Raw genomic sequence first — 23,292 nt, forward strand, 5'->3', positions numbered from 1 at the left:
TTTCTGAGGGCAGCCTCTGAAGTAAACAGGGGAGCCGGGGAGGCTGAGATTACGAGTTAAGAGAAAGTGTATTATTATTGATTGTTGAAAGCCAGATGTTGAGCGGGAGCTGGGGTTTGCCGTTGGTTGGGGGAGAGATACTGTCAAGCCCTGCCTAACGGGAGTTTTCTCTTCTCAGAGCTTTTGCTCTTCAGGCTGTGATATACCATTTATGTTTAGATTGCTCTCCCACTAAGATCAATGCGATATTGACCCAGCTCCATGGGTTACTACTCCTGAGTACTTTAGGAGTACCGAGGGAGCGGACAGCAAGTGGTTTGGTGGGGGGGGGGGTGATTGTCTGTAGTCATGGGAACCTCAACACCAAAGTCCTGCACGACTGTGGTTCTTAGAGAAATCCCTAAGCAGAGGTGGAGGCCAAGCAGACAGGAGCCAATCCTTGCTGCTGCTGCTTCTGCCAAGTGAAGGGCTTCTCCTTGGCTCTGTTCTGGGTCCAGCCTGCATTGATAAGGAAGAGTAACAACATGGTACCTACTAGAGTGTTCCAGAAGTTGGCCCAGTGAACAAGTGACGTTAGAGTTATCCATCCTCGGTGTGTGGGGTCTGGGGAAGCAACAGGGGAGCATTCCTATGTTAGCTACTTGTTGTAAGAGAGTGCAGAACAAGTAGCTTCAGGGGAGGGGGTTGGGGTTTGTGCTTGCAGGAAAAGTAGCCCATCTTGGCGGGGAGGGCATGTCTGTGGGGTTAGGTCTGTGGCCGTAGGAGCTTGCAACTTAACATGTTCACCTTATGACTAATCAGGAAGAAGAGAACTGAAGCCAAAAGCAGTCTACAACCCTCAGTAGGCTGCCTCAGTGACCTCCTCTGCCAGCCATACCTCCTGTCCCAAAGGTTCCACAGTCTCCCCCAAAACAGCATCATCAGGGGGGAATCAACCATTCAGATATATGAGCCTGTTGGGGATGTTTCAGATCAAACCAGAATAATTCCCCACAAAAACAACTCAGGAACTGGGCAGCGTGCTGCACTGTAAGGGGGTTGTAGGTGGGTGGGAGAGGGGCGGGGCGGCCAGGGGAGCTTCTTCCCGCCCCCGGAGCAGCTTACCTGCCATGGTTTCACGTCTATATATCTCACATATATTTGTCCCTGCCTTGCTATGACAGCGGGTTGGGTGGGGTCAGAGCCATTTGTTATGAAGAAGAAATGACTAGTAAAGGTCTTCTCTGGACTGCTTTTTTGTTGCTGTCTAGAGTTGCTCGGCTATATCAGCATTTCTAGAATTGTGCTTCCTGGTGAAGATGCTGTATCAATCAGGGTGCTAGGAACAGACCTACTACAACACACACACACACACACACACACACACACACACACACACACACACACACGGAATTATTAGATTGGCTTACAGAATGTTGTCAGTGTAGTCCAGCCATGGCGGTCTCATTCAGTCCACCAGGCTGAATGTCTCAGTAGTCCCAGTCTGTCGCTGAGGGCCAGGAGGATTCCTGGAATCCTGAAGAAGACCCAGATTTAAGGTGGATCTTCCTGCTTCAAATAATCTGGTCAAGAAAAATCCCTCTCAGGAGTGCACAGCAGCTTTGGGTTTTAGTTGATTCCTGAGGCAGTCAGGTGGACAACCAAGATGAGCCACCACAGGCATCAGGATGTATTTGAGCTGGGTGTCATGGTTGCCTGCCTTTGATCCAGCATTCTGGGAGGTGGAGGCTGGTAGATCTCTGAATTCAGGGCCAGCCTGGTTTAGACAGTGAGACCGTGTCTCAAGGGGGTAAAGGGTCACATGCCTACGATGTGTACTTTTATGTGGCTGACCCTCCCAGCATTCCGAATCTAGATGTTGATGAACGCTGTACCTCCTTGGGCGTGGAGGGATGGTTTGTGGGATGGAGCTAATGATCCCAAACTCTGGACCACAGAGCTTCTCCTTTCCAAAGGAAATGTTAATTAATATTTCTGTTCCTCAGAACAGTTTTTGATTATTTGCTATCTCATTGGCCCTCAATTCAAATATTTCTAGATTAATTCAGATGTTAATCAAGGGAGCTTAATATATTACACATGGGCAAAATTACCTACTTCTGAAAACCTTAATATTCAACTAATTTAAGAGACGACAGTAGGCAAATCAGTATTTTTGCAAGCATAATGTGCAAATTGTTCATGCAAAACTTGATTCCGAGTGTAGTAGTCCTCTCCCACCTACCTGCTCCAAGACACCCAATCCATTGTAGATCAGTATTCCCAAAATTACAGTAAGAGCCAGTTAACAGAAAAGCAAAATAAAGAAACCAGTGGACAGTGCATAAGGCTTTGTCAGGTTTCACAGGTATAAGAAACATTTTACCAGATTGCTCCTTCTGAATGTCACTCATGTGTTCCTGTGCCTTTCCCCTGTGGACCAGTGGCAGCAGATCATAGGGAAGCATGCTCTGTGGAACACATCGAGAAGCTCATCATGTCATTTTTTTTTGCCTGGGCCTCTCAGCCAGAGGGGGCATTTAGAGACCTCTTTCCCAGCGTGCCATCTGCCACTGGGGCATGAGACACTGACTACCGCAGTACTGACCACCGCGGTACTGACCACCGCGGTACATTTCTGACTTTTCTCTCTGGGGGCAGAATGGCCGCCGATTGATTTATGAGGCTGCCCTGCCCCACCAGGCAGGGTCAGTTACAACCACATCTGCTGGGGAACACCACCAACTTCCAACATGATCTCCCCCTGTCAGGGGAGGCCTTGTCTAGGGCTGGGCTCTCCAGCAAGCACCTTGCTGTGGATGGAGTGCCCGCTTCATCGATGACTCTGGGTGTGTGGAGGACACGCAGTGGGCTCTGCCCTCTGAGGTTAAACTCTTCAGGAAGCCTTTTCATTCATGTCAGTTTCTTGCAAATGCTAAGCTGACAAAAGCAATTCATTCCACTCACAAGGCGCATTGAATTTACAAATGGCTTTGACAGTGAGCATATTTGTTCAAACTGTCCACCTCTTGTGAGGCATGTCGCAATTGCTCTGGACTGTTACAGTTGACAGTATTATGGGTTAGGTTTCTTTCTTTTATTTTTTTGATTTTTGGCAGTGGACTTAAAAGCTAAAATCAAGGGCTGGGGATGTCGTTCAATTGGTAAAATGTGTCCCTATCATGCTTCAGTCCCTAGTATTGCATAAAGCCAAGCCTAAGCGTGGTGGTACGTGCTTATACTCCCAGGCAGGAAGGTCAGAAGTTCAAGGTCATTCAGAGCTATGTGGTGAGTTGAGGCCAGCCTGAGCTGTGTTTTATTAACCTGTCTCCAACAAACAACCAAACAAAACTGTTTTAAAAATCGAAACCCTGGGAATCATTGTGTCCATTTTGACATCCTAGGGTAACGATGACAGTTATGGGTAATTCTATGCATGGTTTATTCTGTAAATAAGCTTAGCCTCCAGGGGGAAAGGAATTATGTACTGCAAAAATTAGAATTAATGAAAGTCAAGATAATAAATGCACCGGGTTAGCACAGAAATTCAGGCTACTTAGTGACACTGATGTGTAATTGCTTACAAGATGCAGTGCTAAGAAATGCTAATGTAAGTCCTTGATTTGCAGTGGTCTAAATTCTTGAAAAGTCCATTTGTTCTGAAATTTTCTTATGTAGATTTCAGTATAGTTAGTGGTGGGGGGTAGGGAGCCAATCCCTTATATAGGAGACTTGGAGTTTTCATTAAAACAAAACAAAGCCACACTTTTTCCCCCCCCATTGAATTTGCATTACTTTGATTCCTCTTGGGAGGGCTGCTTGCCCAAGGTGTATGTAGAAGTCAAATTCTTAGTTCTGAAAAGTTAGATGCCCTTGGGGAGAAATGGTGATGTATTTCTCTTGCAAATGAAAATTGAGGAGAAGTGTATAATTATAAAAACTCCAAACTTTATTCCAAAGACACTACTCTTTCCCAGAATCCTTTTGATATTGGGAAAAAATTCTGTCGGCCAGCTGTGTGGGCAGCCTGCATTGCTTATCAGGAGCTCCTGGCTGTATAAAAGGGTCCTGGGTAGCTTTCTCCAGTCTTAAGGGTATTCCCTTCAGTGACAGACCTCAGCCATGAGGGAGGGCTGCTGAGGTCCACAGGGAGCGGGGAGGGCAAGGACTCGCCTTCCTCAGGATGCTTCCGTAGAGCAGACTTGTGTTAAGCTCCCGCGACTGGAGTCCACAGTGATGTCTGGACCACACCACATTGACTCTCAGTGCCACCAACAGCTTCACTCCATTTATGGAAGGGTGCTAACCGGACACCAGAAACAATTTAAGAAAATGCTCTTTAATGGATTAATTCTAAATCACTGCATCAAATAATTAACATCCTGCTTGGTGCTCACATGATCATTTATATACCAAAATCAGCCAAAGTAATAAATCACCCGTAATGACGCTTCTTCTTGATGAGAAAGTTCCCCTTTGACCACTTTCGCAAAGTCCAGACTGCTTTGGCTGTATTTTGGGTTATCAGTCGATAAATCCAGTTACAGATGGCTAGAGCCTCGCTAGGTGGAAGCAGCTATATGTGGACAGCCTGCAAGCCCATTTGCCAACAACGAAGGTGGACCTGTCAAGCCAGCCATGGAGATGGCTTCAGACCGCCTGCCAGCCATCTGGGTTGTCCACCTGCCTGGAATCTCAGGGTCTTTTTTTACCAGTGTGGAAACAAGAATGGCCGCCTGCCTTCAAGGACTGCTCCATTTGGGGGCTTGGAGCAAGCCTGCCCTTGAAGAAAATCCTCAAGGAACAGCAAAGCTAAGAGAACACTTTCCATAACTGGAGAGATCCTCCCACGTCCTAGCACTTAGAGTCTATGTCTGTCTTCCTCTGGCTCCTTATTGGTTGATTTTTGGATACTGGGATTGAAGCCTAAGGCTTGCCTCTTGAGTTGGATGCCCAGCACCCCTGTTTTCTATTAAAAAGGGTGGGGGTGGAAGATTTTCCAAACAAGTGGGTGTCCAAACAAACCATCATGCATTTCTCTGTGGGGTTTTAAAAGGCTTTTGCCTTTTAGTGCTGCTAGGAGGCTTGCTCCTGGTCTTAGTAGCTGGGATTCTGAAACCGTAAATAGAGTGGTCCTTCGTGGATTTGCTTACCGTTGACTTGCTTCTTGGAAGCTGTGGGGCTTCCAAGGTGACTGGAACGCACCTGATGCTGGTAACCTTGCTATCTTGTTCCATGAGGAACTTCTTCAGGCGCAGACTCCAAGCCCCACACTGAGCTGTCCCTGAAGGCAAGACTTCTTGCTTTCACACTGGCAAAGGACCCTGAGATTCCAGCCAGGTGGGCGACCCAGATGGCTGGCAGGTGGTCTGAAGCTGTCTAGATGGCTGGCTTGCCAGGTCCTTCCACCTTCACTGTTGGCAAATGGGTGTGCTGTATGATTTACATGCAGGCCGTCCTGCAGTGTAGTTGAATGTATCTACTTACATATTTTTAAATTCAAGCTTTTCTTACCTCAGAAGTTAGGTTCGGTAAACCCAGAAAATGTATCAAGAAGCAAAAATGAAAAAACAAATTTTATGTTTACATTTAAAAGTTTTTGTTTTTGTATTTCATTACTTCCCATTGTTAATATCCCTTATTTTTTAATCATCTTCTAGACCGTGTGTGTGTGTGTGTGTGTGTGTGTGTGTGTATTTATTTATTTATATGAGGCTGTCAGCTGGATGCTCTTGAAGAGAACACAGGTTTGGTTCCCAGCAGTCACATAATGGCTCACAACCATCCATTACTCTAGTTGCAGGGGATCAGTTTCCCTTTTCTGCCCTGCACAGGCACACACTTGGTACACATACATACATATAGGCAAAACAGTCATATTAAATATGAAATAAATAAATAAATCTTAGCAAAGATGAGGTTGTGTTATTTCATATCCTGACTTTTTAGTGTCGAGTACAGATGTATTGAGAATATCTTTTCAAGTCATAAAATATTCTTCCACAGCCTCCCCTTGGTATCTCTTTGTACAGATCTTTCAAAACTCCTTTAAGCCCATGTCTGATACGATTTTGAGACATTATAGAGTAAGACAGTTCTAAAATGATGTGGCTGAGTTTTTAAAAGGAACCTGTCAGGAGTTTATAATCATCTTGTTTAATCTTGAAGGAGTGACCTTGCCCGAGTGCCTGGAAGTTAGGAAGTTGCCATCTGTCATTGTGTTTCATGCTCTTACGTCTTCCACACACTGTCAGTTCTCAGGACCATTCTAAATTAAAGGCTAATTCTCAGGTTGTCTTCAGTGTGGTAGTTAATCTATGTAAAAAATAGTTGCTGGTCTTCACATTAATCTATTAGGAGACTTCATACATTTATTTGAGATCTGGCAGGACTTGAATCTGTTTTTATTGCCTCTTAAACTCAGACTGAGTATTGTTTTGATGTGACTTTTTTTTTTTAAACGGTTGTTTTTCCATTGTGCCCAGGCGCTCACACACATCCATCCATGCCACACTGTGTATGTAAAAGTCAGAGGACATTTTAAGGGAGTACATTCTCTCCTTCCACCATGTGGCTTCTAGGGATTGGACTCAGGCTGTCAGGCTTGGAGGCAAGTGCCTTTACCCACAGAGCCGTCTTACTGGCCCCTTGATGTGACGTTATAAAATCTCTCCAGAGGAGAATCTCTAGATACTAGAATGGCTAGAGATGTTGAAGTTGGAGGGAAACATGTATGGAAATGAGCCATTAACATAGAACTTGACTCTTTGACTCTGAAAAAAGACAGCAGCAGATGTACCTCTAAACATCTTTCTCGGCTCCAATGTCGCCATCATTCCTTTCCTTCCTCTCTTATAAGATAATCGGTCTTGGGGTGTGTGTGACACTCCTGCCAGTGTCTATGTGAACGCCAGACCTCTGGAGAATGCAGCCACCTTCCTGGATCCCTGGGCCCTGGGCCCTGTGTTGCCTAGGCGCCTCATGTGGTCTAATTTTTTTTTTTTTTTTTTAGTTAAATGTGGGAAAGCCAAGAAGTAGGTTGAGTGTGTGACTGTAAACTTTGATGACGTTGCCCCCTGACTCTTCTCGACAGGAGCATGAGTAGTCCTTTTAGATCGTGGACCTTCTGCCGTGTGGAAATTTCCTTTTCATTTGAGCCAGGTGTGTTTTCACATCAAATTAGCCTTGTTCGTTTATAAATGGATGCAGGGTCGCCTCTGTTTCAGTGGGAATTTAAATTAATCCAAGAATAGGGACATAATTTTTCTGTGGGCATTATGTCAATATCCTCTGAATTATGTGGCAAAATGAATTACCTACTTTGCAGAGTAGAAAAATGACATTTCAACCTGTGCCTGTGCGTCTTGGCAGCCCGCATAGCTTTGTGATGGGTGTTCAGGGCCCCGGCCCGCATCTGGACTACACGGCACTGAAGGTCCAGGAATTGAGCTTAAGGAGTCTGACTGAAGAAGGCTTCCTTCGAGTAGAGTCGTTATTTGGGGACTCCATCTTGAAACTAAGAGGGTTTTGATGTTTGTTTCTTTAGTTGTCTGTGTGGCATTGGGCATGTGTGTTTGCATGTTCCCATCTGTATGCACATGCAGGTGGACAAGTGTGTGTAGAGGCCAGAGGTTGAACATTGACTTACTAAAGCAAGGCCTCTCCCTTGAACCATGAGCTTGCTGATTCAGCTAGCCTAGGTAACCAGCAAGCCCTGTCTTGGCTTCCGTACTGAGGTTATCAGTGTGGCCGCCAGTAGGTGCTGGGGCTCCCAACTCTAGTCACATTTTCCTTTCTCTTGCACAGCAAGCACTTGACCCCTGAGCCATCTCCCCAGTTCCTAGGGGCTCTTTCTGATGGCTTTTAGAACAGGGATTCAGAAAACTACACATGTGGTCACTGGGTTTGAGCAGCCAACGGATCAAGAAAAAAAATTTTAAGTAGTTAAAAAGGTCAGAAGATTTTTGAGTAAAAAAAGTAAAAAATAAAACTCATCATCTAGTTGGGGATACCACTTCATTAAGGTGGCATTTTGTTGTTCAAATGGGTTCTGCATTGAAAATATCTGGGTATAGGAAACTCTAGTTGAAGCTTTTACTTTTGTTTGTTGGGCAAAGTTCTGATTTAAAATGACTATTTGGGGGTTGGTGGCGTGTGTAGGTCAGTTTGTAGAGCTTGCTTAGCATGCATGGAGGTGCCGTGGGTTTGATCTCCCCAACATAAATGAGCATGGTGGTGTACTCCTGTAATTTCAGCGCTCTGAAGGTGGAGGCAGGAGGATTAAAAGTTCAAGGTCATCCTTGGCTACATAGGGAGCTTGAAGTCAGCCTAGGCTAGATGAGACCAGGCCAAAGTACCCATTTGCCAGTTTTTAGATATCCTTAAGAAGGGACAAAATGTAATATATTTCCAAAATATCTATTCTAAGGATTTCTGTAACACTTGCCTATAATAGTTCTTTTAATTTTTTTTTAAATCAGCTACAGTTATTTTATACTGCTGTTTGAGGCTGGTTTACACTCCCTTTCATTGTAACAACACTGTGACAGGAATATAGCTTCTATCCAGACCCAACTAGAATGGTGACATATTGTTAAAAATGGCCACTGCAAAGCTGGGCGTTGGTGGCGCACGCCTTTAATCCCAGCACTCGGGAGGCAGAGCCAGGCGGATCTCTGTGAGTTCGAGGCCAGCCTGGGCTACCAAGTGAGTTCCAGGAAAAGGCACAAAGCTACACAGAGAAACCCTGTCTCGAAAAACCAAAAAAAAAAAAAAAAAAAAAAAAAGGCCACTGCATCACCGTTCTGCCCCAGCAAACCCAGAGTTATAAAAACAAAAATCCATCCTTCTGACCACTCCCCATTTGGCCTTTTATTATTTGGAGTCTGCCCCTTCTCCTGCTGATTATAGAGTACGGGCAAATTGTATTGGGCATGGGAGCTGGTTAAGGTGGGCAGGGCCAGAGAGGGTCTACTCAGAACCATTCCCCTGCAGGAGATGAATGGAAGGCGAGTCTCCCCAGCTTCCTTCTGTGTGCCTGGAGCCTCCCGGTGCTAGCCGCCAACTCTTGTTATATGTACCGCATTCTTAAAATGAATTTTGTTCTTGTTTTCCGCGTGGACCTGATGGTGCTGAGAATATTTTTCAAAATCACCAATCTGTGGGGTAAATCAGTGTTTCGGATTTTAATTGCATGAGCAACAAATTCTCACATTACATTAACAAATTACTGCCTACAAGCTGATCATTGTTGAGGATACCGGATGGCTTAAGTCTACAATGCTTTTCAAATGGAAAAGGCTATTTAAAAAAAAAAAAAAAATCTGCACAGGAAACATGTAACTTAGACACTTCTTAGGCTTATCAAAAACCCCAACTTGGGAGGAATTAGGGAATGTGTCATTTGATATCCTACTTATTTCAGAATGTCTAAGAAACTACAGCTCTGACTTAACCTGGAGAATTGCAGAGTTATGTATCTTTAGCAGTGGAATGCATATTTAATGCCGTACATGGTGCATTGAGCCACTTATAAAATGCAGATAAGCTCAGATTTTCATTTTAGGAATCAGTTCTACCTAGCTCATTCTTTATGCATTAAACATTTTCGTAATACAACCTGCCATGGACAGCCCACACTGGACCAGTGTGACTTAGCCTTTTCAGAATGAGGTATCACACCACCAACACTGAGGGCAGAGCTGGGACTAAGTAAATAAGAGGACAGAATCGGAGGAGGCCCTCACTCATAAGTGGTCCCCACATGTACCTTCAGGGTTAGTGTTTCTGAACTGTGGGCGGCTTCTCTGGCCCCTTGTAGTCCTGGCCTCCGTTGGGTTCCTTTAAGATACTTTGTTTAAAATCAACAACAACAACAAAAACCACACAAAGTGCTGGGTCAGCCCTTTAGCTTACAGAAGTTGGGGGTTGGAGCAGGAATCTTCATTTGGTGTCTCAGAAAGCCTAATGCCTATCTAAGGTTTAGGGCCCTCTGAGGCCCAACAGGACAAAAGCAATTCAGCTAGCCTCAGGTAATGACCCACCTGGGATAGCAGCTTTAAAAACAACCACCAAAACCTCCTCAGTTAACCAACCCAGGAGCAAGTAGGCCAGTCAGACCACATCACCGGCGGCCAGCCATTATGTAACTGCTACCAGGTGTCACGCTAGAAGGCTTGTCACTAAAGCAAAGAATAATTGATAATGCATGTTTGAGCTGTTCCAATTTTTTAATTAAAAACGTTTTATACGTTCATTTTTGGCTACATGCTCACTGTATGATTAAAAAAAAAAAGTTGGAAGAAGAAAGTAGAAACAATCCCTACACCTCTTAGCCAGTGTCAGCACTGTTAATACTATAAGGTGCCCTTTCAGCGTTTAGGAATTCTTTCTCTGTGGTCCATCTTAGGACATGATGGCCCTAAGCAAGGGTGAGGGACAAAATTAGTGGACCCAGCTGATGAGCTTGAGATGTTTGCGTCCTGCCATCTCCGCCACCTCTTTGTGGACTTCCCTACTCATCGTTAATGTCAGTATTTTTTTTAAACTCCACCTGTCTAAGGTGTACATGTAGATTTCCTGTCTCTTGCTTCTCTGTTTTGAGAGTAAGAGGACTAGGTCTCCTGGCCAGGAAAGCTGCAGTTAGACTCCAGTTATCTCCTTACGACATTGATCACTTGTTCCCTTGGGTGGTCTCATATCCATTCCCCAGCTCTTACTGGGTGTCTGCTGCCACCAGACCTACGCCATTAGTCTAACCTGTGGCTCTTGCCATTGAAAGTCTGATGAAGGAGGCAAAGCGTGAGCTTGAATAATGAAGTCCGGTGTTCCTCGGGGGCCCCAGAAACGGGGATAGAGCTTGGCTTGGAAGAAGTGTGGGGTGGCTTAGAAAAGGAGGGTGACTCTTGAGCTGAGTCCAGAGGGACCCACCGTATGGCTGTTGCGGTCTCCAGCAAAATGGCATTCTCCTCAGAGTCCACTATTGTTTTGTGTCCTACTTTTCAGCATGATCCCACAGTTGCTCGTGATAATTAAATGAAACTTGCCAGATGGATGCTTTCGCAAGATGATGGCTTGTCTTCTTGCTCTATTTGTGAAAGCTGGCATTAGATCCAAATTCTCAAGGATGCTCCTACCTTGAGGATGGCTTTGGAGAGTAGTGATTCTTTTGTGGTGTTTGCCAAATGGCCTGCCATCAGCAGGACCAGGTTGAGTGACAGGTGGGTGTGTCATGCATGTGGACACCGATCCCTGCCAACCCATATTGCTTCCGAGGAGGTGGGGTGCTCTGCAGAGGAGCAGTGGTCCTGCAGAGATGTCATTTATCATTGTTACTTCCTTGGGGAAAACAAACTCCTTAAGCTTCTGACCCGCCAGTCTTTCTGTCTCTCATCTGTTGCTCTTATTAGTTCGTGTGTAATTGATGTTGAAATCCCAGCCTTCAGGTTAAAACACACTGTCACGCTGTCTTAAAGAAGCGATTTTCAGAGCATTAAAGGGAGAATGAAGGGTAGTAAATATTGTCCATTTAATCTGTAGCCAACTTGCTTAATTGGGGGGGGGAGCATAGCATTCCAATAGAAAACAACTAAATCCGTAATAATAGTAAAAATAACAAGTGCATCATTATACATCTGTGAGTCATTCTTGGTTCTTTTAAAAGATGTTTATCACATTTACTTATTTGTGTGCCATATGCCCCAGCATGCTTATGAAAATAAGAGTGTGTGAATACCACAGCATGCACGTGGAGGTCAAAGGGCAGCTAGTGGGAGTCTGTTCTTCCACCGTGTGGGTCCCGGGAATCAAACTCAGATATTCGGGATTGGTGGCAATCTTCTTTACCTGCTGGGACATCGCAACAGCCCTCATCCTTAATTCTTTACGTGCTCCGTCACATTTACTCACCACCCTGCAGGATGGTCGCCATTATGCCCTTTCTATAGATGAAGAAAGAGAGTTAAGAGAAGGATTCGGATGGAAGCTTGATCAGTTTGGATTGTTCGCTACACCCCTGCCTTGCTGCTTCTTATAGCCTGGGCTTGTCTCCAGTGACACAGGGGACCATCTCTACCTGCAGGATGTTGACTGTTAACCACATTCATCCTCAAAGGGTTAGAAGCCCTCGAGGATATTGCCATCAGAATCATACAGTAGGAGTTCATCTTCCTTTCATTTGAGAAATAATTTCAAGAATTTGAAATTGTTGAATATCAATTGATTATTGTAGTTACACAGGACTGCCAAATTAGAGTCTTCCCGCTGGCACAATTTATGTTTTTGCTGATTATGCTCAGGCTGTAGATAATATATATGAACAAAACCATGGGACTAGTTTCCTCTTCCCATTTTCTGTCTGTGTTTTTTGTGAAATAAAGGTTTAGATGCTCACACTGTCATTCACTATCGCTTTTTAACTTTCCTGTAAGGATAGCAATCCAATTCTTTCATCAGCACCACCTCTTGCACATCCTTAAAGGAGAGGATAGCTTCTGTTTTTCTGCAACAACTCCTACCTAATTTTATCTATCCCATTGCCCGTCATTTAACATGAAGTGTCCAGGCAGGTAGAGTGGCTTGAACTCCTATTGGCAAGGAGTCTAAGTTGAGAATGCTGATTTTTGACCTGAAGCAGAAACCAGCCAGGTTGATCTTAGCAGCCTGTGCCATATAGAGTTCCTCAGGATCCCTATGCCTTCGGTGGATGGGGAGGGTCCATGCTGGGCTGGACAGCATCCCCACTGAACCCTCGTGCCAATCTGGGTATCTCCCATCCCTGGTGTTTGGGAGAGCAGCGAGTCAGGTTCCTTGGCTGCCTCCTGAAGGACCTAGGGATGGGATAAGAAAGAATGGGGAGAATCATTCGGGGTTGTTTAGCAGACTGACATATGGCTATTTCTCTTCCTGCAGCAAAACCAGAGATCCTGACGTCTGACAGGCTCAAGAATGGCATGCTCCAGTGTGTGGCAGCGGGATTCCCGGAGCCCACAATAGATTGGTATTTTTGTACGGGAGCAGAGCAAAGGTAAGAGGATTATTTTTGGCACTGCTTAAAATTCAGAAGGGAAGGGCTATAATTCAGTTGCATTTCAAATGTGTTTTCAGCCTTACTATTTATTTTCTAGAATAAAAAGCTGCGTTTCGATTATTTCTCTTTCTCCTATATCTTTGTGGCTTTTTAAGAAGGGATAATGGCTATATTTTTCCTGGTCGACATTAATTTTGTTTGCTGAAAAATGATTACTGAATGACTTCTCTATTTTGGTGGTTATCTTTTTGGGTTTATCATGCAATTTCTAGCCTGCAGGTAGATAAAGCAATTTCCCAGGACAGAGTAATTAGATTTCCATTCTATACACAGGAGGTAATGTGTGTGGGAAATGTGGCTGCAGTTATCATGAAAAAAATTACCTCAGAAGTTAATTGCCAAGTAACCAAAAAGTAATGATCGCACAATTACACCATACATATGGCGTTTGTGAGCAATGGGTTTGAAAAAGTATTTCTCCTTGATTAGGTGCCCAGCCCCTGAAACAAGGAACATCTGCCATTGTGTGGCTTTCCCTCACTGCCTGCACTTAAGCCTTAAATTGTCCTCTCACATTACCTGAAGATGAAAATGGGGTCAGTGTGCCACTTTTACACATCAAACACCACGTTGTACTCCAGCTTCCAAAGCTTAGTTTGGCCTCATGAATGGTCAGAATAGTGGTGGACATTTTCTTTTTCATGGGAGACGTTGTATGACGACACGTCAGGATTGGTTATGTTGGATTGCTGTTTTGGTGTGGGTTTTAGCAGAATGTTTTGTTTGGGGTTGCATAAAACCTCTGAACGTTGTGCCCTCCGTGACGCAGCCTGCGTAGATAATCTTGTGCTCAGCAACACGTTTACATGGAAGCTAACCCTGTGTAAATGCTGATCTAGCGTACGCCGTGCTCAGCTGCACCCACGCCTCTGCCTTGGTGTATCTGAATTCTAGAGGGTGGGGAGAGAGAGCGGACCAGATGAGCACCTGACATGTGTCGGCCTTTAGAATGCAATGGAAAAGAGGTGTCAGGGATGTCTTCTGAAGAGAAGATCCTTGCAGACGCAGTGATCATCCCACACATGGAATGTGCTTCCGACTCTGGACCTCAGGCTCCTCCCTACTGTTCTTTCTGAGTCTTTCTTGTTTTCGTTCTTGTTGATTTCTTCTAATCTCCTCTTCTCCACTCTTTACCTTCAAACACCACTCCCCCTTTCCAAAGTTGTTTCTTTCTAAGAGTCTGTGGTGTGGCGGGATCTGGTGCTGGGGGCCCTTTGAGTCCATCTCTTTCTTTCGGCTGCCCTTGAGATGGTCCGGCCATAGAAACCTAACAGTGGAGAATTGATGAAACCTGGTAAAACTCAGTGGGTCAGGCACTTGGAGGAGTCAGGGCACAGGTCCCTGTCCAACCTCTGAACCCTCACTCCCTCTTTCGGCTCTTCCATAGTATTTTCCACACTCAGGGCCCCAAGGGATTCATTCTCCCCAGGCCATCCCAGCCTTGACGGCTGGGGAAAGGCGTTTTCATTGGGTCTGAGTTTCTAGTCAGACAAGTGTGCCAGACCGAGGCATCACATGCTTTTATTTGGTTTCCTGGTGGAAGCTCCCACCCCCCGACACACTGTTGCTCTCTTTTGTTGTAGGTGTGCCGTTCCCGTCCCACCAGTGGATGTGCAGATCCAGAACGGATCTGTGTCACCATTTGGAAAACTGGTGGTTCAGAGTTCCATAGACTCCAGTGTCTTCCGGCACAATGGCACAGTGGAATGTAAGGCCTACAACGACGTGGGCAAGAGTTCCGCCTTCTTTAACTTTGCATTTAAAGGTAACAACAAAGGTATACTTCCTTTTAATCCAATCTAAGGGGATGCTTAGGCTCTGTGTACCATACCATGATCTTAACTCCATTCCAATATTGGTCATATCATTTCTGGTAATGCCTACGTCATACCATGCTGTCATCAAACTCCCAGCCGCTCATTCCATACTAGTCTGCTGACGAAGCTTATGCTTTTACCAACATAATCTTAACCGCTTTGCTTTACCTGTTCTTTTTGTGTTTGTACGAGCTTCTTGACAAGTTATATATGTGCAGTTAAGTTGAGTATTGGGAGCTTTCCTGCCTTATGCATAAAAAGTATAATTAGGAGACTTTAAAAATTTAAATTCACTGGATGTGGTGGCACATTCCTTTAAGCCCAGCACTCGGGAGGTAGAGGCAGGTGGATCTCCATGAGTTTGAGTCCAGCCTGGTCTACAAAGCAAGTTCCAGGACAGCCAGGGTTACATAGAGGGAACCCTGTCTCAAGTAACCAATTAACTAACTAACTAAATAAATGACTAAATTCAATTAAAAATTTTAGTTATTTAAGATGAGTCACACTTTGTTAAATATCTGTCTCAAAATATTAACAGTATCCTTTATATAATTTTGTCAGCAAATGATTTTTCCCCAATTTTATTTGTGTGTGTGTTTATGTTTATACATGCTTGCCAATCTGCACTGTCAGAATCATACAGAGCTTTGTGCATGCTGTGTAGATGGCCTTCTGTGAGTTACACGCCTTGTCCAGCCAGTTCTTTCTTTACATTGTGCTTCCCGAGTGACTAACAGGCCACATGACCGAATGCGCACATATAAGACGAGGGTCCTGGGCACCTGAGTTTCTTTTAGTGCCCAGTTTCTGTGATATTTAGTAGTGGCCGTAGGGCTCATGCCGAAAAGCTGCATGTCCTCAGCTTTTGGAGAAGGAGGGGCAGAATCAGAACACTGCTCTCCATGTTGTTACTTTTCTCAGACAGAGCAAGGAAAAGGATGCTTCAAAAATACCTTTCTTCTCTGTCAAAGACGTTTATGCTCAGTGTAGAACATTTAGAAAGCGTAAGATAGCAGAAAGAAGAAAACCAGAAAGGAAGTCCATTCAGATGGTGCTTCTCATTACAAACAGCGTAACCTTCTGTGTGTGCTACGGAAAGTTCCTTTTCTCCGTAATCTGGTTTCCACTTAGATCTTGAAAGATGCCCATGCATTACACCATGGGGGGTGTGGATATAGTGTAATGTCAGATCACTTACCCAGGTCCATCCCTAGCACAAAGTAACAACAGCAACAACAACAACAATAATAGAATAAAATAAAAAAGAAGGAAAGAAAGAGAGGAAGGGATGATGTATTTGAACCCCAAGAGTAGGATGTGTTCCCTGCATGCGCCATGAGAGAAGTGGTTCAGTTTGCGACAGGTGGTGGCGGCCAGGCTGTTGTCCTGCCAACGGCTGACAGTCACAATTCTCTTCCCTTGCAGAGCAAATCCAGGCCCACACCCTGTTCACACCACTGCTCATTGGTTTTGTGATCACAGCTGGCCTGATGGGCATTATTGTGATGGTTCTCGCCTACAAATATTTACAGGTGACCATTGATTTGCTCTCTCTCCCGGATGCCTGCCGCCATGGCCGAGGCATGGATGGTTAAACAGTGACGTGTGTCTTTCTCTTTCTCCTCCAGAAACCCATGTATGAAGTACAATGGAAGGTTGTCGAGGAGATAAATGGAAACAATTATGTTTACATAGACCCGACACAACTTCCTTATGATCACAAATGGGAGTTTCCCAGAAACAGGCTGAGTTTTGGTCAGTATGAAGCGGGGGCTTTCCACGCAGCTTTCTTGTGTGTACATAACAATGGTTTTAAGGAACCCGCCCTGGCTTCCTTTGTCTTGTTTCACCTGAAACAAGAAGTGCTTTGTCAAACCGTACAGGAGCTGGCTGGGTTAGCAAAAAGAGCACTATAGTGAAGTGTCTCCAGACACGTTCGCCTTCAATTGCCTCGTTGACTTTGGAACCTGGCAATTTGTCCACCGGGTCCCTCCCGCTGACCTTGTCTTCCTTTCTAAAGGGAAGACGTTGGGTGCTGGTGCCTTCGGGAAGGTGGTTGAGGCCACTGCATATGGCTTGATTAAGTCAGATGCTGCCATGACGGTCGCCGTGAAGATGCTCAAGCGTAAGTGTCCGCGGGCCGTGCGCTACCTGTGCCCACCACCAGTTTGCCTCACGGGGTTGTTTTTCTTTTATTCCTTTTGCTGAGATACAGTGTTTTCCATTTTAGCAAGTGCCCACTTAACAGAAAGAGAGGCCCTCATGTCAGAGCTGAAGGTCCTAAGCTACCTGGGCAATCACATGAATATTGTGAATCTCCTTGGAGCGTGCACCGTGGGAGGTGAGTCTTGTCTACAGCACAGCACCTGTTGCCGTCTGTCAGGCTATCAAAATAGGATTTGGACAGTGCTTAATTATAAGCTTTTTGGGAGACTTTTTTTTTTTTTTAACCTAGTGTTTTGTTTGGTTTTGTTTTTCCTAAGAATGTAGTTGTTTTTTGTGTTTGTTTTTGTTTTTTTGTTTTATCATTTCTGTGTGTTGGGAGCCTTCAGACTTCCTGTCGTCTTGTTATTTTGAGATGTAAGCTAGATAGATGTATAGATGTAAGTCTATACACTGTGTTGTAGAGCACTGGAACCACTCCCCACAACTGTACTTCGGTGCCCATTGCTCAGCCTCTCGTGCCCCCTCGCCTTCGTTAGTCTTAGGGACCTCTATCCATCTCTCTGCAGATCAACATTTTAACTTCACGAATGTGTGGGAACACACAGGATTTTTATTTGTGCGGAGCCACTCACACTCTCCTTTGCTCATTAAACGTTGCACGCATGTATTGAATTATAATACCCTCCTCCTTAAACAGGTACAGGGATGTAGCTTTTGGTTGTATCATCCCATGGCAGGGAAATAGCCAGGATATATGCAACGTACTCTCATGGATGCTACATCAACATAGGCCCTTCACTGGCTCGGCTCACCCAGAAGGCTTTTCTGATCTTAAAGCTTTCTATATTGCTGGGTCATAATTAGTCACTCAGGAGTTAATGTTCATTTATTTGCCTTCCATAACTGAAAGTAGCCCCGAGCCTCCCACTTCTCAAATGCATACCAAATAGAGCAAGCTTTTCACTTCTGTTAAAAAGAAGCTTCCAATTCTAACCCCTTAGTCAATGTTCCCCTCAAGGATGTCTTGACGTTTGCAGAAGGCATTTTGTTCTAGAGGAACAAAGGTGTGTAGAGTGAGCAGTGGCGGTCTGTCTACAGAGAGCCACGGGACAGTAGACAGGTTTAGATAGTGTCTCAAAACAGCCCCCATAACATTCATCACGCCACAGATTGTTCATGAGATGGTTTCTACCCACGGTAATTAGTTGCCTGTTAACTTCGTAACTGTGCTTTTAAACATTCAGAGCACCAACCCTCTTTACAACCTGTAATGCTCAGCAAAACGGGTCGTTTCAGGTTCTTCGCCTACTTTTCCATGGAGTCTGGGCTTAGCTGACCATTCCATGTGGTTACTTCCCTACCGGGCTACAGCTCGGGTTCTTCATTTTCATAATAACATTACAGCAAGGACACAAAAACCTGTCGTACTCAGAAGTGCATCAAAGGGTCCCGGCAGGAAGCTTGATCACAGTTGAACCTTTGAAAGTCATCACTTGTGGCCGCATAAGTTGGCAGTCACGTCTGGCCCCTAATGTTCATGCCACTTAGACATCTAGATAGAAAGGGGCTTGCTTGTTTTATTTCACTGGACACAATGCTGCTCTTTTGATAAGTGATGTTAATAGATAGAATTATGTTGGGACTAAGAAGGCTTAGCCACTGAAGCTGAATGTTAATAGCCACGGTCACCCTTGGGATTTCTACGGGAGGCAGGATTATCTATCGTGTTTCTTGCATCTTGCTAACATTTTATTATATCTTCATAGGGCCCACCCTGGTCATTACAGAATATTGTTGCTATGGTGATCTTCTGAATTTTTTGAGAAGAAAACGTGATTCATTTATTTTCTCAAAGCAAGAAGATCAGGCAGAGGCGGCACTTTATAAGAACCTTCTGCATTCAAAGGAGACTTCCTGGTAAGGCTGATTTGCATAAATAGTCAGCTGTAGACAGGTAGTTCGTGGGGTCATGAGGGTTTGCAATCAAGGCTGATTCTTTAAAAAATGAACTGAGGTACTCTGAGGTGTGAAATCAGAATTATTAAATTATTTACACGCAACTCACTCTTTCAGAAGTTCAGCTAGTACCCTTGAAGATTCAAATTGAGATTGTTACTGATTTCTTTTGTTGCGTGTTTCTGTTCTTCCCTAACCAAATGCCTTTTCTACCTGTTTCTTTTTACCATGGTTCCACTCTTGTGTTTCCATTTATGTTCCTGAGCTTGGGTCTGTAGGTACCCTCATAGTGGAGTTATTTACAGGGAAGAAGGTAAATGCTGCCATGCGGTCGTAGTAAGTCTTTGGGGCTGAGCTGAATGGCCAAGAGCAGTGAGCATGTTTCCATGTGTAGACTTCTGGTCGTCGGCATTGTTATTGTGTCCCTGGCCTGCCCCCTCACTCTATTGTGTTATGAAGACATCGCTATTAAAGACCATTGTTTGAATTCTGGACCCCTTTGACATTGGTCTGAAGGATGATGACGTAAAGAGTGATGTATATGCAGCTTCAAATTCCTTGGAGAAAAACGAGTTGGATGTACAAACAGAGTAGAGATCTCTATCGTGGCTTGTGTCTCCTTTCTTCTCAAGAGTGCTTGAGATCCACCATAGAAGAAGCCTTCCAAGCCAAGATTTCCAGGCCGATGGAAATCATATTCGCACCTTTATCCCTTGTATTTCCTGCAGTTGTGTGGTAGATCTTACCTCTTTTCGTGTTTCCTCTCAGCCCTGGGTTCAAATCCTTGCACCAGAAACTAAAATAATGAAATTCCGTAGGAAGTGCACTCTGTTTTTAGACGGCAGTCTTTTGTCTTCTGAAGTCTTAATTCCAGACTTTTAAGGAGACCTCAGTAAATGCGGATGGACAGTTATCTTGTGAAGCCTTTTCCCACCACTGAAGTTGAAAGTATCAAGTGAAGCTTTGTCTTTTCATTTCAGTCCTGTAAGCTTCAGTCGTTTATCGTGGTAGCGAATGTCGCAAAAACCCGTCTTTCGTTAGTTTGTCTTGAACACGGACTCTTCATAAAGAGGCAGGAGCCTGGGCGGGCCCTGCGTGTGTTCTTTAACTTGCTGAAGTAATGGCCTGAACTGTTCTGTCCTGTGTGGTGTTCTTTGCGCTTTGGGATCCCATATGGGGTGGGAGCCACCAGCACGCTCTGAAGGAGGTTGTTGTCATGGTGTTTCCATGCTAATCAGAGGCAGGAAGTACTAGAAATCTTGAAGAGTCTCCAGCCAAATGTTGCAGATTCAAGAGGTCCAGATGGTCTAGAAAATCATCCAAATTATTGGTGTTTATCTGAACCAAACTTGGTTTTCTAAAACCTCTTCCCTCAGTCGCTGTGTGCTAACCATCTCCCCCCTCACATGTCTTGGAAGTGCCTTGTTAACTTCCCACTTGTCTGACTAGGGGCTAATTTAGAGTCTGAAGTAATGTGAGGTAACAGTTTCTGGCTCCTTTTCCCCCATTAAATCCACTATAGCTGGAGATGGGTCTCTTCTAACCTGATCCTCCCCACCCCCAAAAAAAGACATTCCTGAGGATTGGACCTTAATAGTGAATGGTAAATTAGACCTTCATATCGAAGGGTAAATACTCGTATCTCACAGAACCCATTTGAAACTTTTCCTTCAATGGTTGTGTTACCTTTCTTGACATAAAATCAGTCTGCTGTCAGACGTAGCAGGAAAGAGCTGTCTCGCCTAACCCAACAGTGTCAGGGCTGTGTCCCCTTTCCAGTTCTGTTGAGTTCCGACTTCGGTGTTTCATCTCTCCAGCAGTGACAGTACCAATGAGTACATGGACATGAAGCCCGGAGTTTCCTACGTTGTACCAACCAAGACAGACAAAAGGAGATCCGCAAGAGTAGGTGGGTCCCAATCAAGCAGCAAAAACAACCCGGCATGCAGGGACTGTAGTCAGACCATGTTTTCATCTTGTCTCCGGGGATAGGGCCTGGGGGTCAGGCGCTGAGTTTCAAGAAGTCTGGTACGAGGATTTCTGCCTCTTTCCCACTGAGTGGAATGGCTACATCATTCCCAGGGATAACCTGCTGTGGCCAAGCAGGTGGTCAGTGGCCCTTAGGGCTCACAAGTAGATGTTTCAGACAAATGCATGTTTTTATATCTAAGATCTTACTGTTATATGTGAGGTTTTGAAAATGGACCCACCATTGTCCTAAGGATTCTGAAACCCTCTCGGGGATTATTGGCTAGCTATTGGCTTCGTGACTCAATGTCCACCTTTCCTTCTCCCTGAGGAGGTGATTGGCCCAGGAGTCCACTCTGTTCATTCATTGCTAGTCTTTGGTACCGTGACTGCTCTTGGCCTCTCCTTTACCGCTAAGGTTTTTATTGCTAAGAAACCCCTGCCTTCCTCATAGACTCGTATATAGAAAGAGACGTGACTCCCGCCATCATGGAAGATGATGAGCTGGCTCTGGACCTGGATGATTTGCTGAGCTTCTCCTACCAGGTGGCCAAGGGCATGGCATTCCTAGCCTCCAAGAATGTGAGTGGCAGTGAGTCTCGAAAGAGGCACAGAGTCCCCCCCCCCCTTTTTTTTTAACTTGAACATTTCGTAGTCCTAGTTAGAATGCAGAGTGTCATTTTGAAGTGTGGTAACCAAAAGCAGAGGAAATTTCGTTTCTTCACGTTCCAACTGCTGTCTCTTTGGAGTCCCTGCTCTAATTTATAAGCTTGAAAGTGCAAACCTGTCTAAATGAGCTTCCATGAATATTCTTTTATATGCAGTGAATTCATTTAAAACTTTGGCTTCAAGATGTGGGATACACTTCTAGAAAATGGAAAGATAATGGTTTTATCAGCCAATGCGGGAGTCCGGAGTGGGCCTCGCTGTTACTACGGTACACAGCTGGGCTCCCTCAGGGTGAGCCCCACAGATTGTATGTATGGGGTACCAGGAAGTAAGAGGTCAGAGGGAGCAGAGAGCAGTTAAGAAAAGGATGGTGGAGGGAAGAGAAGGCTGGACCGTGATCCTGGTAGGGACAGAAGTATCCCCCAGGAGAAGGAATCACCCAAGAGTGACATTTCTAGGCAACTACCAAACTAAGAGACGGGCTGAAATGAAGACCTCCTTCCTTATGTCCTTGGGAGATATCAAGTTGAAGCTGTGAAATGGTTTTTTTTTTAGGAGAAGACATTCAAAGAGATGCATACCAAATGAACTTTCAGCTTAGAAATGCAGTTTGACTATTTATAATACATTTTCGTATGAATGAAAGCAGTCGGAGGGGAGAAAGACATTTATTAGAATTGGGTTGGGAAGCAATTATAGTAATTAGAGTCCCGATCGTGTGAAACACAAAATGTGCATATCATTTGCGGCATACTTTTTATTTTTGGTGTACTAAATACTTTAAAACAAAAGTTTTTTTTCTTATGTAAACAGCATTGTAGTATTAAAAATAGTTTTCTCTTGGAGAGCTGATGTGAATGGCTGTCATTTTCTTTCTACCCCAATAGTGTATTCACAGAGACTTGGCGGCCAGGAATATTCTCCTCACTCACGGTCGGATCACAAAGATTTGTGATTTTGGTCTAGCCAGAGACATCAGGAATGATTCGAATTATGTGGTTAAAGGAAATGTGAGTACCTTTCTCTGTTCGATGGGTCTACACAGAGCTTTTTGGTATCCTGTATCCAGTTTTGAGGCAAAATTGTTTTCTATGATCGCCATAATCCAACCCCTACCTTGTAATGCCAGCTTTTTAGCAAAATTTAAACGGAATACTGAACATTACTACCACTAACATTTGATAATAGAATTCTTAGTTATAATTATGTAATTAGGGGGCATGTGAAGGAAACAGAAATAGCCTTAATTTTCATTATAGTCTGAGAATAGCAATGAATTTGATTTTGCTCAACTGTAACAAATGTAGACCTGAAGGTCACAGTAGGCAATTTTTTTCTTTCTTTCTTTTGAGGTTGAAATACTATGTGGAAATGACTACAGTTTAAGATGGTATCAGAGTTAGCTGTATGGAATGCCGGGTCTCGTAGTCAGTGTAGGGCTCTTAGGTAGACTCATAAATAATGGTTGGTTTGTGGAACATAGTGAATTTTTCAAAGTGCTATATTTCACCACTGGCCTTTTCTGTAACCTCAAGCACACCCGTGCCTTAGAACACATTGTCTTCCAATTTTTATAGCAGGAGAAACTAAGGTGCTGTATATTTCAGTGATTTATATCTGAGATAGCATAGTCAATGGGAGCCAATGGGT

The 23,292-nt window shown here is 44.4% G+C and overlaps 1 protein-coding gene across 2 annotated transcripts in view; it reads left to right on the top strand.

The window, feature by feature from the left end:
• Kit (KIT proto-oncogene, receptor tyrosine kinase) overlaps positions 1–23,292 on the top strand; it is a 78,519-nt gene that overhangs the window by 48,862 nt on the left and 6,365 nt on the right. The window contains exons 8-17 of one of the 2 annotated variants that reach the window (XM_059276029.1): positions 12,889–13,003; positions 14,650–14,843; positions 16,309–16,415; positions 16,512–16,638; positions 16,904–17,008; positions 17,114–17,224; positions 18,816–18,966; positions 20,823–20,914; positions 21,428–21,555; positions 22,530–22,652. In XM_059276029.1, the coding sequence (XP_059132012.1) occupies positions 12,889–13,003; positions 14,650–14,843; positions 16,309–16,415; positions 16,512–16,638; positions 16,904–17,008; positions 17,114–17,224; positions 18,816–18,966; positions 20,823–20,914; positions 21,428–21,555; positions 22,530–22,652 (1,253 nt within the window). The remainder of the gene's footprint in view (positions 1–12,888; positions 13,004–14,649; positions 14,844–16,308; positions 16,416–16,511; positions 16,639–16,903; positions 17,009–17,113; positions 17,225–18,815; positions 18,967–20,822; positions 20,915–21,427; positions 21,556–22,529; positions 22,653–23,292) is intronic. The other variant, XM_059276030.1, reaches the window with a different exon arrangement.

Source organism: Peromyscus eremicus, chromosome 10 (genome assembly GCF_949786415.1).
Source record: "Peromyscus eremicus chromosome 10, PerEre_H2_v1, whole genome shotgun sequence".
Lineage (NCBI taxonomy): Eukaryota > Metazoa > Chordata > Mammalia > Rodentia > Cricetidae > Peromyscus > Peromyscus eremicus.